Source organism: Cricetulus griseus, chromosome 4 (genome assembly GCF_003668045.3).
Source record: "Cricetulus griseus strain 17A/GY chromosome 4, alternate assembly CriGri-PICRH-1.0, whole genome shotgun sequence".
NCBI classification, from domain to species: domain Eukaryota; kingdom Metazoa; phylum Chordata; class Mammalia; order Rodentia; family Cricetidae; genus Cricetulus; species Cricetulus griseus.
Genome location: NC_048597.1, coordinates 101569641 through 101586748, shown reverse-complemented (window position 1 = coordinate 101586748; position 17108 = coordinate 101569641). Strand labels below are relative to the sequence as shown.

The 17108-nt window shown below is 46.0% G+C and overlaps 1 protein-coding gene across 9 annotated transcripts in view; it reads right to left on the bottom strand.

Moving 5' to 3' along the window:
- The window catches only part of Atxn2 (ataxin 2), a 93988-nt gene extending 77236 nt beyond the window's left edge, over positions 1 to 16752 (bottom strand). For all 9 annotated transcript variants that reach the window (XM_027414072.2, XM_027414075.2, XM_027414073.2 and 6 more), the window contains exon 1: positions 16112 to 16752. In XM_027414072.2, coding sequence (XP_027269873.1) covers positions 16112 to 16737 — 626 coding nt within the window. In that variant the 5' untranslated portion in view covers positions 16738 to 16752. The remainder of the gene's footprint in view (positions 1 to 16111) is intronic.
- Between the last annotated feature and the right edge of the window lie 356 nt (positions 16753 to 17108).

Below are 17108 nucleotides of genomic sequence, written 5' to 3'. Positions count from 1 at the left end.
ACACTTCCTCTAACAAGGCCATACCTCCTAAACTAGTCCACATGGGCCAAGAATTCAAACACAGGAGTCTATGGGAGCCATTCTAATTCCAACCACCACACCCAGGTTCATCTCAAATTCACAGGCTCAAACCACTCTATGTTAGCCTCCAAACACTTGGAAGGATAGGTAGGGTCAATGACTGTTCCTGCCTTCCTTTTTGTTTTATAGGGATCTCACCACCACCTAGTCCAAGGAAACTTCAAATTCATTATGTGGCCAAATCGCAGTTAAAGCCTTGAAGTTGGTGATCCTCCTGCCTCAGCCTCCCAAAGCAAATGCCAGGATTACATAAATATACTACCAGGCCCTGCATGACTTCCAAGATTTGTGATCTGTAGAGGGCTGAGGCTGAGCACACTTTGAATCGTGAAAGTCCACAATATACTCTATGTGAATTATGACAAGTACTAATTCATTTTTTCCTTACTGGAAAAAAAAAAAAAAAAAAAAAAAAAACTACAACTGTCATGAGGGACAGGGATGGGGAAATGGACAGAGCACTTGCCCTGCGAGCAAAATACCAGTTTGGATTCCAGAACCCATGTAAAACATGGGCATGATGCCATGTATCTGCAATGCCAGCAATGAAGAAATGCAAGCTGGTGGCAGTCCTATGTGGCTAATGTAGATTCTGTCTCTGAGCATGACTGGTGCCTGAGATTTAACATTCAACACTGTCCTGACTTCCACATCAGCGCATGCACACACCAATGAACCCATGCACAGGAAGGAAGCAACTGGGTACACCCTAAAAGTCTAATCAGAGAGCTTAAAATGTATTTGAGCAGGAGAGTCACTTTGCTCTTCCCACCTCAGGTTTTAGTAGTAGTAGTAGTAGTAGTAGTAGTAGTAGTAGTAGTAGTAGTAGTAGTAGTAATCCCATAACTAAATTTAAACACTTCCTCTTCATGCAAAGTTCTACCAATAGGAAGAGCTAAGAGGTTTCATCAGGAGTTAAGACTTTATAGGGGCAAATACACCAAGATTCTCTATACCTTAGGTATGAGAGTGCTTGGGGTCTCAGATCCAGTGTTGTCCCAATATGATGATGAAAATTTCATATATCATACTGCTCAATATGGCAGCCACTAGCACTATGTGGCACTGAGTATCTGAAACTGGGAAGGCATGAATTAGGAATTATATTGTGTTATATTGTGTTTCAATTAATCTCATGGTTCTTTAAATTTATTTATTTTATTTAACGTGTATTGGTATTTTGCCTGTGTATGTCTGTGTACCACATGCATTAGTTACAGTTATGAGCTGCCATTGGTACTGGGAATTGAATTGGGGTCCTCTAGAAGAGCAGCCCGTGCTCTCAACTACTAAGCCATCTTTCCAAGCCCTCCTTGCAGCCCTTACTATTTTAAACATTTTATTATGTAGGTAAGGGTACCATGGTATGTGGTTCTGCCAAGTCTCCCAGTCAGCTTCATTTTAAACTCAACTAGCCCTGTGTGGGTATCAGGCACAATACTACACTATACAGAAGCACAAGGAAGGCTGGAGAAGGCATTTGTACCTCCAACATGCGCACCAAAAATGTTCTACACAATAACCTCAAGTCTGTCCCACTATTTCATCCATTGGTAAGTGGCTTATGTCTTATGAAAAAATTACTGCCCTTCAAACACTACTTCCAGATAGAATTATAGATAAAGGAAAAGACTGACCAACCATTTAATGACACTGCTACACATGGTTGAAGAGTATAGAAGGTTCTTTCAATTGATCTACTTTTACATACAGGGGCATTTCCATCTTAGAAATTTAGGAGCTAAACATAGTGGCACACGCCTTTAATCCCAGCACTTGGGAGGCAGAGGCATAAGGATCTGTGAGTTTGAGGACAGTCTGGTCAACACAGTGAGTTTCAGGACAGCCAAGGCTATATAGTGAGAGCCTGCCTTGGGAGTGGAGAGACTTACTGAGTTGAGTGTGATGAGACACACTTTAATCACAGCATTTGGGAAGACAGAAGCAGGAGGATCTCCGAGTTTGAGCCCAGCCTGGTCTACACAATATGCCCCAGGACAGCCAGAGCTAAAATAGTGAGACCCTGTCTATAAAGAAGTCATTCTGGTCCACAGCAGGGCTAACAGATCACAACATTTGTATGCCCACCCTCCTTCCTGCTGCACTGGGGAACGTGGAAAGAGAGACAAAGTTTCAAATCCTGGTCTAGCAGACACAAACCTTTACTGCATGAGCAAGGTACAAAATGAACACATGCTTGGTGGTAGCATACAACTATAAACTGTGAATTCAAGGCCAGCCTGGAAAAGACAACCAGCAAATTGTGTGTGTGTGTGTGTGTGTGTGTGTGTGTGTGTGTGTGTGTGTGTGTGTGTGTGTGTGTGTGTGTGTGTGTGTGTGTGTGCATTTAATGCATACCAGATAGTAGCTTAAACACTAAAAAAATTTACAGAGGAAAATATGCAAATGCTACTGAAGCAAACTGCCCTGCATTCCTACCAAGAAAGAAGCCAGGCACTGAGTACCAATGGTATGGTCTTGACAGATCATAAGTGAATATTCTGACCAGGCTTTTTTAAGTGACTGTAAATAGGATTGTTTCCCTGATTTCTTCATCAAGGTATACAGGAAGGTTACAGATTTTTACATTAATTTTATATCCTGCCACTTTGCTGAAAATATTCAAATGGAAACCTTTAGATCTTTTACATATAGAAGCTTATCTATAAATGAGGGTACTTTGATGTCTTCCTTTCCTATTTTAACTATTTTTTATTTTTAATGTACATTTGCGTGTATGTGTACCTGTATGAGGGTGTTGGGTCCCCTGAAACTGTAGTCACAGACAGTTGTGAGCCATGTGGGGGCTGGGAACTGAACCCAGGTCCTCTGGAAGAGAAATCAGTGGTCCTAACGGCTGAGCCATCACTCTAGACCCCTTTCCTATTTAATTTTTCTCTTTAAAAAAAAAATCTTAATTACATTTATTTATGAGTATGGGTGTTTTGTCTGACTTATGTCTAGTTACAATGTATGTGTATTACCCAGAGGCTAGAAGAGGGTATGTGAGCTACCATGTAGATGCTAGGAACCAAACCTGGGTGCTGTGGAAGAGCAGCCAGTGCTCTTAACTGTTGGTCCATCTCTCCAGGCAAAATATATTTTACTACATTTCTTTATTGGCTGGGGGGGGGGTGCAATATACATGTCACAGCATGTGCATGGAGGTCAGAAATCAACCTGCAGGAAATGGTTCACTCCTACCACCATGTGGTTTATAGAGATTCAACTTAGATGTCCCAACTTACAGGCAAGTGCCTACAATAGCCAACCTGCTGGCTCCTTCTTAGGGGGTTAAAGCAGGGCCCCACTAGGTAGCCTAAAATGTTCGAGTTAGGCAGTGGTAACGTACATCTTTCATCCCAGCACTCAGAAGACAGAGGCAGGCTGATCTCTGTGAGTTCAAGGCCAGCCTGTTCTACAGAACGAGTTCCAGGACTGGCTCCGTAAATACTGAGAAACCCTGTCTCCAAAAAAATTTAAAAAACAAACCAAAAAAACCACCACCAACAAAAAACAAAAGATCAGTAAGAAAGCACTAGCTCCTCAACTGCCTTGATATTATAGGTGGGGATTTTGAACTACCTTCTGCTATCTACTCTAGCATGGGAGCTCCAAGGAGAGATCTCATCTCATTTGTCCACTACAGTGTCCTCAAGTCTGACAAACAGAAATTAATGCGCCAGCTGGGAGAGCAAGGCAGGTTTCAATGCATTATACCGACAGTGAAACCATCTCCATAGTCAATAACTAACCAGCTACAGAGCACACAAATTTAATGGAGCTATTTGTGTCCCTCCTCTAAATCTGCAACACAATGCAAGCTGATCCCAACCAGAGATGATACAAGAAAGGCTTAGATCACTGGCAGAGTACAGTATTTGCACTGAAGCCCTGTGCTGGAGGGAGGGAGCTATTTCCTCAAATAAATAAAAAATAAATAAAGCAGATAGAACTCCTTCTAACACCAACTATGGAGTCAAAGATGAGAGACTAGGCAGACATCGTTGGCCTCAAGTTTCTTCACCTGTAAATAGGCCGGGCCACCAGAGGCAGGATTCAAGGCCAGCCTGGTCTACAGAAAATTCCAGGACAGCCAGGGCAACACAGAGAAACCCTGTCTTGAAAAACCAATAAACAAAAACCACCAGAAGCCGGGCGTTGGTAGCGCATGCCTTTAATCCCAGCACTCGGGAGGCAGAGGCAGGCGGATCTCTGTGAGTTCGAGGTCTGCCTGGTCTCCAGAGTGAGTGCCAGGATAGGCTCCAAAGCTACACAGAGAAACAAAGAGAAAAGCAAATCTGTATGTTTTTAAGTGGAGAGCCATGAAGGGAACTGACAAGGATGGAAGGTAGGGAGAATTTATTGCCTCGGTTTTTTGTGTGTGGTGCCAGGAAAGTAAGCAGGGCATACACTTCAACAAAGACCTACCCCAGCCCTACTTGTGGTTCCTACTAAAGCAGGTCTTTACTAGACAAAGAAACTGAGTCCTCACTCAAACAGCCAACCACCTTCTCTGGGCCAAGAGATACAATGAAACAAACAGAGCTCCCTAACTCAGCCTGAGTTAAGAGGGGGTGAAAAATCTCTAGCTTCAACTAACACAACCAGAACACAACTCACAGTGATGCTGTAAACCTGGTCAAAGTCACTGGCTCAGAAAAGCACTGCCATACAGAAGATGGTATTGGAGGGCTAAATGACATGTAATCCAACCACCTTCTAATTACTTAAGCCAAAAGATCAGGGCTGCTGTAAATTCGGCAAAAGTTTCTACAGTGGGCAGCAATTAACGCAGAGACTCATAACTGGTCAAAATGCTGAGAATAAATGAATGTTAAGAGCTTGGCACTAAGCAGGGCACCTATATCAACACACCTGGCCCCAGATTCAAGCAATATCTTGAAATATCAAGAAATAGGGGGGCAGAAAGAATTTAAGAATATGAAATACTATCTTTTGAAGACAACATGGTCCTTGCACTCATGAGATCACTGCAGCTACAATCACTTGCACAAGAACTATATACAAAAGCAGGCCAGTATTAGCCCACATTCCAACAGAAGTAATTGTACTCATTCAGTGGGTTACAAAAGAAGAAACATGTAGGGCCAGATGTGGTAGTACATACCTTTAATTCCAGCACAAGGGAGGCAGAGGTACATCTCTGCCAGAGGCCAGCCTGGTCTACACAGCAAATCCCAACCTAACCAGAGCTACATAGTAAGGAATACCACCCCCACACCTTCAGCAAAAGTGATTTCATAATCCAATCAGATTCATGACCGGCAGTTAGAAAAATACTTCTTTGAAATATATTAAAAATAATTTAACCTTATGAGTCACCACTGTGAGCATGCTAATTAACTACACGGTGTTAAAAGGCAGTAATCCTGAGGCCAAAGGCACAGGGTCATCAACTAAGTCAAAACACCCAACAGGGTATACTTTTGAGGTCTCATGATGAACTGTATGTAACTCTCCAGTCTCTCAACCTCATGTCACACTGTTCTTCCTCATTGTTGTCAGTTACAGCTGCCTCTGAAAGTTTACTTTTTGATTAACTGGCAACTTAAAAGCTTAAGTTATTTTGTTTTTCATTTAACTAAGTGGAGGCTAAGGAGTATGGTGCTTGCCTGGTATGCACAAGATACTGGGTTCAGTGCCCAACATTGAATAAAAATCTTTCCTTATCTATGTACCAAGTTTAGGGCCAGACTGGGTTATGTGAGACCCTGCCCTTAAAATAAAAATTTAATGTTTAAACAGATGTCACACTACACTTATGCAGAAGTACATAAATTAAGAATAATTAGGGAACAATACTTATTTCAGTGAGCCAAACTCACTCAATTTATAAAAGAAACCCTAGGAGTGGCAAAATGGCTCAAAGACCTAAGAACACAGGCTACTAGTGAAGAGATTCAAGTCCCAACACCCAGGGTGGATTTACAACCATCTGTAACTCCAGTCCCCATCTGTAACTGCCGTAAGTACTGCATACATGTGGTGCACAGGCATGTGTGCAAGCAAAACATCCAGACAAACAAAAATAAAGCACAGGTCTTTGTTCAAGACCTCATTTTCTTCCTTTCTTTCCTTTTTTTTTTTTGGTTTTTCGAGACAGGGTTTCTCTGTGTAGCTTTGGAGCCTATCCTGGCACTCGCTCTGGAGACGAGGCTGGCCTCGAACTCACAGAGATCCTCCTGTCTCTGCCTTCCGAGTGCTGGGATTATCGTCGTGCTCCACCAACGCCCGGCTAAAAGGGTTTTTTGTTTTGTTTTTTATTGAGTCTCATTATGTAACTCTAGCTGGTTTAGAACTCAGACTGGCCTCAAACTATAAGAGATAGGTTTATCTGCCTCTCAAAGGCTAGAATTAAAAGCATGTACAAATACGCCTGGCAATATTTTGCTTTTCTGAAATTAATGTAAAACTTCTTCCAATTATAAAACAAAAAAACAAACCCACCTATGAGTAAGTACATACTTAGACCTCTGCTTACTAATTTCACAAGTAAATTTGCTCTGCACTCCAGTACAGTTTTCATTTCTATCACAGACCACATCCTGTATACATCTCCCTATTATAAACCATATTTCACATGTCTGTTCTGTCAAACATTGGACAGACACGGCATACTTATAAATTAAAGATCCTAACTGTTTTAAACAGGCACTGAAATATGTGCTTCAAGACAAATGCCCTCATGGAGAAGTGCATCACATTCTATACAGATGTTCATCTTCCAAATTATGAGGCACTCTTTCTGGATTTAAAAGAAAAGGAAAAAAAACTACTTTAATATTTAGGCGCTGCTGGGCAGCAGTAGCACACACCTGGGAGTCGGAGGCAGGGATCTCAGTGAATTTGAAGCCAGTCTGAAAAACAAACAAAGAACATTTTGTCTGATAGCACCTGCCTATAATTCCAGCAGTTGAGAAGCTGAGACAGGAGAATCAAAATTTCACGGCAAGCCTACCAAAAGTAAGGCCCTATAGCTAAATAAATAAATCACATTTTCCATCATAAGTGACACTAGTTTTAAAGTACAAATTGAAAAGTGTCTAATTCAGTTCTAGACTTAACTAAACCTCCAACTCAAAGCTTCCTACCCAGCAACAGGCAGTTTCCTTAGAAGCACGCTCTTTATATGCCAACTAAGGAAGCAGACAGGCAGGTTGGCACTTAAGTGCCACATTCCTCAACAGGCAACTGCACCCCTTACAATGACAGATGACCCCAACACACATTTTGTTTCAAACACCCCCCAAAGTGGTTTGTTTTTTTTTGTTTTTGTTTTTGTTTTTGTTTTTTTTTTGGTTTTTGGAGACAGGGTTTCTCTGTGGCTTTGGAGGCTGTCCTGGAACTCACTCTTGTAGACCAGTCTGGTCTCAAACTCACCGAGATCCACCTGCCTCTGCCTCCCAAATGCTGGGATTAAAGGCGCCACCTAAGCACTTTTATCATTATTCACTCACTCTGCCCCATTTTTTTGAGACATGGTCTAGCTATGTAACCATAGCTGGCTTGGAATTCACTATGTAAACAAGGTTGACCTTAAACTTAGTATCCAGGTATTTCTAATTTTTTTTCCCAAGGCAACTTCAAATCAATGTTTTTCTTTGACAGAACCTGAGATTCAATCTAGGGTCTCTTGAATACTAAGCAAATAAATCATCTACCATTGAACTTTATCCTTCCCTCAAACATTTCCAATTCAAAATCTCCAGCAGTAAGTTAGCCTAACAAATTCCACTTACACCTATCTCCACTGAAGCTGTCACCATCACTTCAAATAACTGTAAAAATAGACTTCTGTATCCGCTCTACACTATATAATACTAAAAGCAATTTCTACATTATAATTTAAGGAAAGTCGAGAGAGAGAGAGAGAGAGAGAGAGAGAGAGAGAGAGTATAGCGCTCGGGCAGTGCTATAGTGGAATTAATTTCTAACATGGCTGAAGCTATTTAGGACAAAAAGAATGAGATGGTTTTTTAAGTCTGCGTTGTGTGGCTATTAAACAGGATGGTGAATTCCCATCCCCTGTGTAAAATTGCAGCTGTCTAATTAGAGAAACAAAAAACACAAGCTCACATTCAGAACAAGAACACCAAGCCTGATCCCGTCAAGGTCTCCTCTTCAGCACATACAATTCTAAGCAGGTCCAGCATTACTTTTTCTTTCAAACACAGAAAAGCAATTTCAACATATTTGGACCAAACAAATCAGGTAAAATATGTTCGTACAAAAGAAGAGCAAAAAGACCTCTTTCTTTTTTATTAGCAGACTTTAGTAGTTTATCGCCAATGACTTGAATATTATATCAATACCCTTTTGTTTGTTTGTGTTTTTTGTTTTTTTGAGACAGGGTTTCTCTGTGGCTTTGGAGACTGTCCTGGAACTAGCTCTTGTAGACCAGGCTGGTCTCGAACTCAGAGATCCACCTGTCTCTGCCTCCCGAGTGATGGGATTAAAGGCGTGCGCCACCAACGCCCGGCTCAATACCCTTTTAAAAGATGACAAAATGAGCCAAAATGAGCCAGTCATAATTTATGAACTGTAACTAACTTCACAAGGAATGGTTGAAAGACCTCACCCTCCACTATTACCTCTTCAAGGAGGCTCCTCTAATCCACTTAAATTTGCAGCCATCCCCTTCCTCAAACTCTCTATGCCCTTAATCTGCTTCCTCTAATCCCAGTCCTGTCTAATACTGTCCACAGGTGTGTTGTTTAAGGCTGTCTCCCTCTCACAGCATGGTGTGGTGGAACATACCTGCAATTCCAACAAACCAGAGCTGACAAAGGGCAGTCTGGGCCACACAGGGAGCTAGCTTCAAGGCTCAAAAAAGGAATGTGAGCTCTAGGTGAGCAATTACCTTTGTTTTAATCATGAGTACATCCCACTGCCTTACAGATGGTCAAGAATTTGTGCTGAATGCAGAGTTTTAGGCACCTGAAGAGATATGAATGTAAATGGAAGCATCCTAAGATGCAATCACAGAAAACACAAACATGATAAAGCAAGAGAAAAGGTTCTTTTAAAAGTGAGAGGTGCCAGCCGTTGGTGGCGCACGCCTTTAATCCCAGCACTCAGGAGACAGAGGCAGGCTAATCTCTGTGAGTTCGAGACCAGCCTGGTCTCCAGAGCGAGTGCCAGCAAAGCTACACAGAGAAACTCTGTCTCGAAAAAAAAAAAAAAAAACAACAGGGAGAGGTCTGTAGTATTGATCCCTGGCACACAAATGGGACTTTGGGAGTCCATTCCACAGGGAGGGAGGCTCTCTCAGTCTGGACACATGGCGGAGTGCCTAGGCCCTGCCTGGGATGATATGACAGACTTTGGAGATTCCCCCATGGAGGGCCTCACCCTCCGTGGGGAGCAGAGAGGGGTGGTTGGTGGGGAGGCGGGGGAGGAAGAGAGGAAGAGGGGGCGGGGATTGACATGTGAAGCAAGCTTGTTACTGATTTAAAAAAATAAAAATTTAAAAAAAAGTGAAAAGTCTGGTAAATGGCTAAAGGCACTTGCCCCGAGGTCTGGCAGCCTGATTTCATCTCCCTGGCCCACAGTGTGGGAAGAGAAACAACCGAACAACCCCCCTCCAAGTTGTCCTGACTTCCAACAACACACTAAAATTGCACCACTTCGTGCTCCTGCTCGATCGCTTGCCCTCCCCCCTCCGTCTCTCTAATTTTAAAGTTTATATAAAGTGAACACACGAATACATACATACACACATACATACATACATACATACATACACACACACACACACACACACACACACACACACACACACACACACCCTGAATTCCAAATATATTTGTGAGGCTGAAGCAAGGTCAGTCTAGGCTACATTTTTATAGAAGGTGGGTGTAGAAGCCTGCCATGGTGCCTATCAGTAAAACCAGCACTGCTGGAGCAGAGGCAGGAGGATGTACCCTGCAGGTTTAAGTACCCAGCCTGGTCTAAGGAGCAAACTTTCAGACCAACACAGCAACAAAAACTATTCTTAGAAAAAAATTCCAAACTAAACCAGTCATGATAGTGCACACCTTTAATCCCAGCACTAAGGAGGCAGAGACAGGAAAGCTCTGAGAGTAGAGGCCAGCCTGGTCTTCAGAGTGAGTTCCAGGACAGCTAAGTCTACATAATAAATAGATCCTGTCTGAAAAAAAAGCAAAGCTAAAACTTAGGCTTGAGAGTTGGCTCCTTGATTAAGAGTGCTTACTGCTTTCCCAGAAAAACAAGATTAAATTCACAGTACCCACGTGGCAGCTCACAACTGCCTGTATCTCCAATTCCAGGAAATCCAGTGCCCTCTTCTGGCTTCCTCAGGCTCCTGCACAAATGTGGTACACAAATACATAGGCTCACATACAAATATATACATTTTTAAAAGTAAATTGAGATCTCTTTGAGTTTGAGACCAGCCTGGTCTACAGAGTGAGTTCCAGGACAGGCTCCAAAACAATATAGAGAAACACTGTCTTGAAAACCATAAAGAAAAAAAATGTCTAAGCCAACAAGCCAGCCATGGCACATGCCTTTAAGCCCAAGGCTACATAGTGAAACCTAGTCTCAAAAAAAAAAAAAGGACAGTCTGGTCTCTAAAAATGCTGCCCCACAAACCCCTAACCCCAAAAAAGAGGAAGGGAAGGTATCTGAATTAACCAGTAGAGTCACTAATGAGAATGTAGCTAAATTGATACAACGCTTGCCTAAAATGCAGATAAGCCCTGAATCACCACCCCTAGCACTGTATAAACTGGGTGCACACCTACAATTCCAACACTTGGGAAAAGGCAGGAGGGCCAAAGTTCAAGGTCATTCTCCACAGTAATTCAAGGCCAACCTACAAAAAAAAAAAAAAAAAAAAAAAAAAAAAAAAAAAAGAGAAACCCTGTCTCCCAAAACAAAAACTTCTAGAGAGTCTAATGCCAGGGGGTTATTTTTTTCCTCCATTTTTTAAATTTAAATTACAAACAATATTGTTTGGAGGGAACACATGGATAGGGAAGTGGGGGAAGAATCAGAACAGGGGACATGGGAGGATAGCTGTACACAAATGGCTCAGCGCTGCTCTTGCAGAGACCTGGGTTCAGTTCTCAGCAACCACAGGGTAGCTCACAACTACCCATAACTACAGTTCCAGGGAATCTGACCTTCCTTTTCTGATCTCCACAGACAGCCGCAGACATGTGGACACATATACAAATAGCAAAACATGCATACACTTTTTTTGTTTTGTTTTGTTTTCCAAGAGGGTTTCTCTGTGTAGTCTTTGCTGTCCTGGAACTAGCTCTGTAGACCAGGTTGACCTTGAACTCAGAAATCCACCTTCCTCTGCCTCCAGAGTGCTGGGACTAAAGGTGTGCACCACCTCTGCAGGGCAAATGTGTAGCCCAGGCTGTCCTGGAACTCATGATCCTCTTACCTCTTCTCCCCCTTCAGCAAATCCTACTGGCATTCATCATCACAATTGGAACTTTTTTTCCCTCCAAAAACGATCATAAACTGGTCAGGCAGTGAGAGCACACACCTTTAGTCCCACCACTCCAGAGGCAGAGGCAGGTTCAAGGCCAGCCTAATCTACAGAGTGAATTCCAGGACAGGGTCCAAAGCTACACAGAGAAACCCTGTATTGGAGAGAAAAAAAAAAGATCATAAACTAACAGCTACTAAGTAAAATAAGTAATAAGCAAAAGAAGAGGATTAGGGGGCTGGAGAGATGGCTCAGAGGTTAAGAGCACCTCTGCTTTTCCAGAGGTCCTGAGTTCAATTCCCAGCAACCACATGGTGGCTCACAACCATCCATTATGAGATCTGGTGCCCTTTTCTGGTGTGCAGATATACATGGAAGCAGAAGGTTGTATGTATAATAAATAAATAAAATCTTTAAAAAAGAAGAGGATTAACAATACAAAAGAAAGAAAAAGCCCAAAAGTTTTAAAACAGTTCCTTCAGCAGTCATGGATCTGCATCTATAGAGTATAGGCTCCAAAACATCTTCACATACAGTTTAGTAAAAGCTCAAATAAACTCAAATACAAGGGCTGAAGTGGTGAACAGCACTTGCTGCTCTTTTAAGTCTACTCCCTATGTAGATCAAGCTGGCCTCAAACCCAAAAAAATCCACTTGTCCCTGTTTCAGTATTGCTAAGGTTAAAGGCACCAACCCTGGCATTTGTTGCTCTTGCAGAGGACAGAGTTCTGTTCCCAGCTCCTACACGGTGGCGAACAACTATCCCTACCTCCAGCTCCAGGGGATCCAGAGCCCTCTTCTGGCCTCTGCATCAGACAAGTAGGCTGGGTACTTACAAATATGCATACAAAACACTCCTACACAGAAAAACAATCTTTTAATAACTCAAAAAAAAGGCTGGGCGTTGGTGGCACATGCCTTTAATCCCAGCACTCGGGAGGCAGAGGCAGGCAGATCTCTGTGAGTTCAAGGCCAGCCTGGTCTCCAGAGTGCCAGGATAGGCTCCAAAGCTACACAGAGAAAACCTGTCTCGGAAGAAAAAAAAAAAAAAGAAACTCAAAAAGAAATAACCAAAGGGGGCTGGATCTATGTCTCAGGGATTAAGAACACCGTTTGCTCCTGTGGAAGACCCAGGTTGGTTCCCAGCACCTACAAGGTGGCTCCCAGCTGTTCTAATTCAGGGAATACAGGGCCCTCTTCTGGTCTCTGTGGACACTGGGCATGCATATAGTATACTTAACATACAAGCAGGCAGAACATACATATAAAAAAAATTAAAAGAGGGCTGGAGAGATGGCTCAGAGGGTAAGAGCACTAAGACCTGGGTTCAACTTCCAGCACCCACATGGCAAACAACTGTCTTTAACTCCAGGACCTGACAGCCTCACACAGACAAACATGTAGCCAAAACACCAATGCACATAAAATAAAGTATTTTTTTTTAATTTAAAAAGATCTTTAGAATATAGAAACAACCAGGAAACATACACAGGAAAGCACCTGATTGTGTATGACCATGACATGGGCGCAATGTTTCCCTGATCCCAAGAGGTATGACAACTACAAAGAAACCAGTCTAATGCAGAGCTGCCTCCTTGGCTCTAGAACCCAATAAGCCTTCTGAGAAGTAACACAGCACAGCCTGTGAGAGCCATAAAACCTTAGAGTCCTTGACCTAGTGAAACCACTTCTGGGCACTTTCTCTAGGGAAAATTTAAACTGAAGCAAAAAGATTCTAGTCTGAAGAGGTTCACTGTACCACCTCTACAAAAACAGAATCATAAAGACCAAACTCCCAACAGTTATGCAGAAATTTAGCTTAGTACGGTAAGTTACTGTTCAAGAACTAAAAACATCACCAGGTGAAGGCTGATCAACCTCACAACAAAAAGGTCAAAGTCTAGAATAAGAAATGGTTCAGTGCAATTGTGTGATAAGGTTTTAAGAAACTGATCACACAATTCTTTTCTAAGGAAGATAGACAGTTCTAAGCACAGGAAAAAGTTGTTCCCAAAGGTACAAAATTATTTAAAAAAAAAAAAAAGTTACAAAATTCTTTTCACACAAAAACCAAGTCCTATCCAGGTTAGCTGAGTAGCAAAGTCCTTGTCTAGCAAAAGCAAGGCCTGGGTTAGAGTCCCAGGCTGGGGGAAGGGTCCAGAGATAAAATGGTGCTTCAACAGCAGTGAACTTCTAGTGAACATTTTGCTATCACGAACATAACAACATCAATGCCACTTTTTCTTTTTAATTCTTTAAGAGTATTTATTGTGGGGGAGGGGTGGGGGACATGACCCTGGCAGGTGCATGGAGGTCAGAGGACAACTTGCATTAGTCAGTTGCTTACTTACTGCTATGGTGATGGTGGTGGTGGGAATCCTAGTTGACAGGCCTTGCAGCAAGCACCTTTATCCAGTGAACCATCTGACCAGTCTCCAATACTACATCTCCTTTCCTCAACCATGTTGCCAGTCTTATTTTAAGTGACACAAACCCAAGCAAAATCCTAGAAGTTGTAATGGATTTACAAAGAAACCAGAGAAGACTAGGAACTTACAGCAATTCTACCAGTGTTAACATCAATCAAGGCTCTGTACAAAAAAATGACATATTCTGAGTCCGGTATTGGATAAAAAACTGTCAAAAGAGTAAATGTTAAAATGTATGCTTTAAGAGCTTAAAGCAAGGAAAATGCTAACTGCCTTTAGTTTTTGAGGAGGCTCAAGACCAGAAAGGGACTACCAGTACTCAGGCCTTGCTCATGTGGGATGCTCACGTTCCTGGAGAGCAATTCCACCATAATCTAATCTTTACACCTAAAGAGATAGTGAAGATTAGAAACTTAAGTTTTAATTTGTATCTGAACAAGATAAATACACCTGCCACTTTCTGATAACTAGAGAAAAATCATGGAAAAGCAAATTAAACAAGACACATCCTTAAAGTTAAATTTAAATATTTTTCGGTTTTCACTAAAAGTCAAGGACAAAAAAAAAAATGAAACTGAAGTTATAGAACCCTAACTTCACCCAGCTGGGGGGGGGGGTGTTAATTTGAACTAGGCAGGCTAAGCAGGGTTTGAAATGTCTCACGCTAGGGAAAATTAGGAATATGGGGGAATACAGTAAAAAGCAGACTGTTCCCAGCAGAATCCCTTAAAAACCTGCTCTGATTCACCCCACGGGTTAACTTCTGCTGTAAAGGAACACTCTCTGGAAATGGATGGCTGGGAAATGCGGCTAAAAAGAAAACTCGGCCCATGAAAAATCCCCTAGCCCACCTAAGTCCTGGATGTCTATTTAAGGAGGCTGGTCAAGGCTCTGCCAGCCAGGCCTAAAAGCGAGAGGGAAGCACAGAAGTGCCTGTAACACGACGGACTCGGAGCACAGGGGAAATGGACTTGCATGCCCTTGGTAAGCTCTGGCGGCTCTTCCCAAGTTAAGGACACTGGCCACAATGGAATGGAGTCTATTGGCATTTGCCTCCCCGTTTTAACACTAAGCATTTTCTTAGTTCGTGAAATACGAACTGACAACCACCCCCACCCCTCCCCACCCCCGCGCGCACACACCCTCCAGAGTCAAGCCCAGTCACACAGGACAGCACCAGGCCTCCAGCTCCTACCAACAAAACTGGGCCCAGGGGAGAGGAGAGGAAAGGAGAGGGGCGCAAGGACGCAAGCCAACATCCGCGTTGTTGCCATCAGGACCCGCACCAACTCCTCTGTGGCGGTTCCTCATCCCTAGAAATTTCAGGAACTGGGACAGGGGCTGCGGGCGGAAAATGCGCTGCGTGTCCGATGCCCGCCGCCAACCCACCTCTCTTGAGTCCGGCCCTCGCCCACCTCTATTCAAAGGCGCCTTCTGCTCGCCATACGAGGAACAGCAATGCGGATCGGCCACCACCCGCGCGCAGGGGACCTTGCGGGGAAGGAGGGAGGCCGGCCCGAAGGGAGCCGGGCACTCCCACCCCTTCCCCAGCTGGGGGAGGGCAGCCCACTGCGGGAACCCCGCCGCCCCAGATCTAAAGGGGGATGGGTGCCGGGAGGCCGCTAGCCACCCACCTCGCCTCGGATGACCACCTTCCCAGGGCCTGCGGGGCGGGAGATACACAGGACAACCGGCCGACCCTACCTGGGGCGGCTGGGCCTCAACTTCTCCTCCTCCTCCTCCCGGCCAAGAGGCTCGTTTCAGGAGAGGGACCCCTGCGACCTGCTGCACCCAGGCCCAACCGCCCTTCCATCGCTGGTAGGGGACGCGGCAAGGGGGTGGGGCGGGGACCCCCACCGCCCCTCGCACACACGCGAGGGGCAGGGGGCAGCCCCGGCCGTCCATCTTGGCCGTCTGGGGGAGGGGACGAGATGGTGCGGGAGGCTGGACACGGCCCGAGAAACCCTTAGAATCCTCCGGGGCCTCCCGCCCCTCCGCGGGCCCCCAGCCCACCGCGATGCGGGCCGGTCACGGGGCGAGGCGGGGGAGGGGACGAGCAGCGCGGGATCGGCCCAGCGGGCGCGGAGGGGGCTGGGGAGCCGACACCCACCTGCCCAGGCCGGGGCGCCCGCCGCCCGTGGACGCCGAGGAAGACGCCACCGGCGCGACCGGGCCGGCACCGCGGAAGACGAGGCCGGCGCGGCCAGGCGGCGCGGCGCCGGGCGACGAGAGGAGGCCGCCGCCGGGTTTGCGGCCACTGGCGGGCGCGGGCGGCTGCGGCTGCGGCTTCAGCGACATGGTGAGCGGCCCATACACCGGCTCGCACGCCGGGCGGGGACAGCCGGGAGCCGGGCGCGCTGAGGAGACGCCGGAGCGCGGCGGGGACGCGCGGACGCCAAGCGGGCAGACGCGGGCTGACGCGGTCGCGGGAGCCAGGGGCAGCAGGACGACGACGAAGGGGCGGGGAGGCCCGCAGACACCGAACAGTCGCCGGGAGCCGGGCCGGGAAGCGCCGTTGCCGTTGCTACCAAAACAGTCTGAGGCGCAGGGCGGCGAGCGCGGCCCGCGGGGAGGGCGCCGGGGCGCGCGGGGGAGGGCCGGCGGGGATACGGCGCCGCGCCGCCGCCCGCCGCGCCGCGCAGTCCGCGGGAGCGAGCGCCGCGCGGCCCAGCCCGACAGGCGGCGCGACTCCGGGCCCGCCGCGGGCCTCTGAGCGGCGGCGGTCGACGGGCGCATGAGAACCCGGATCGCGGGCGCGCACGGGGCGACGCGGACGGGAGGGCGCGGAGATGCGGAACGGAGATGGGGGTGAGGGGGGGGGGACTCTTTACCGGAAGTCGGAAGGGTCAGGCGGAAGTGGAACGTGAGTCGGCTTGGGGGCCGATCCGGACACGTGAGGAGCAGGCCCATAGCTGGGCTGTATTCGCCTCGGGGGTCGGGTGAGGGCCGCCGGGGATCCGCCCTCGCCGAGGAGAGTCTGCACTTCGGGGCGGGAGTGCTGGTGTTCGCCCGCGGGGCCTGTCGCGGATGGGCGCCCGGAGCTGCTCTAGTGTCCTAAGCCCTCTTGGAGGACCTTGGTTTCCTCCACTAGATACGATATAGAGGAT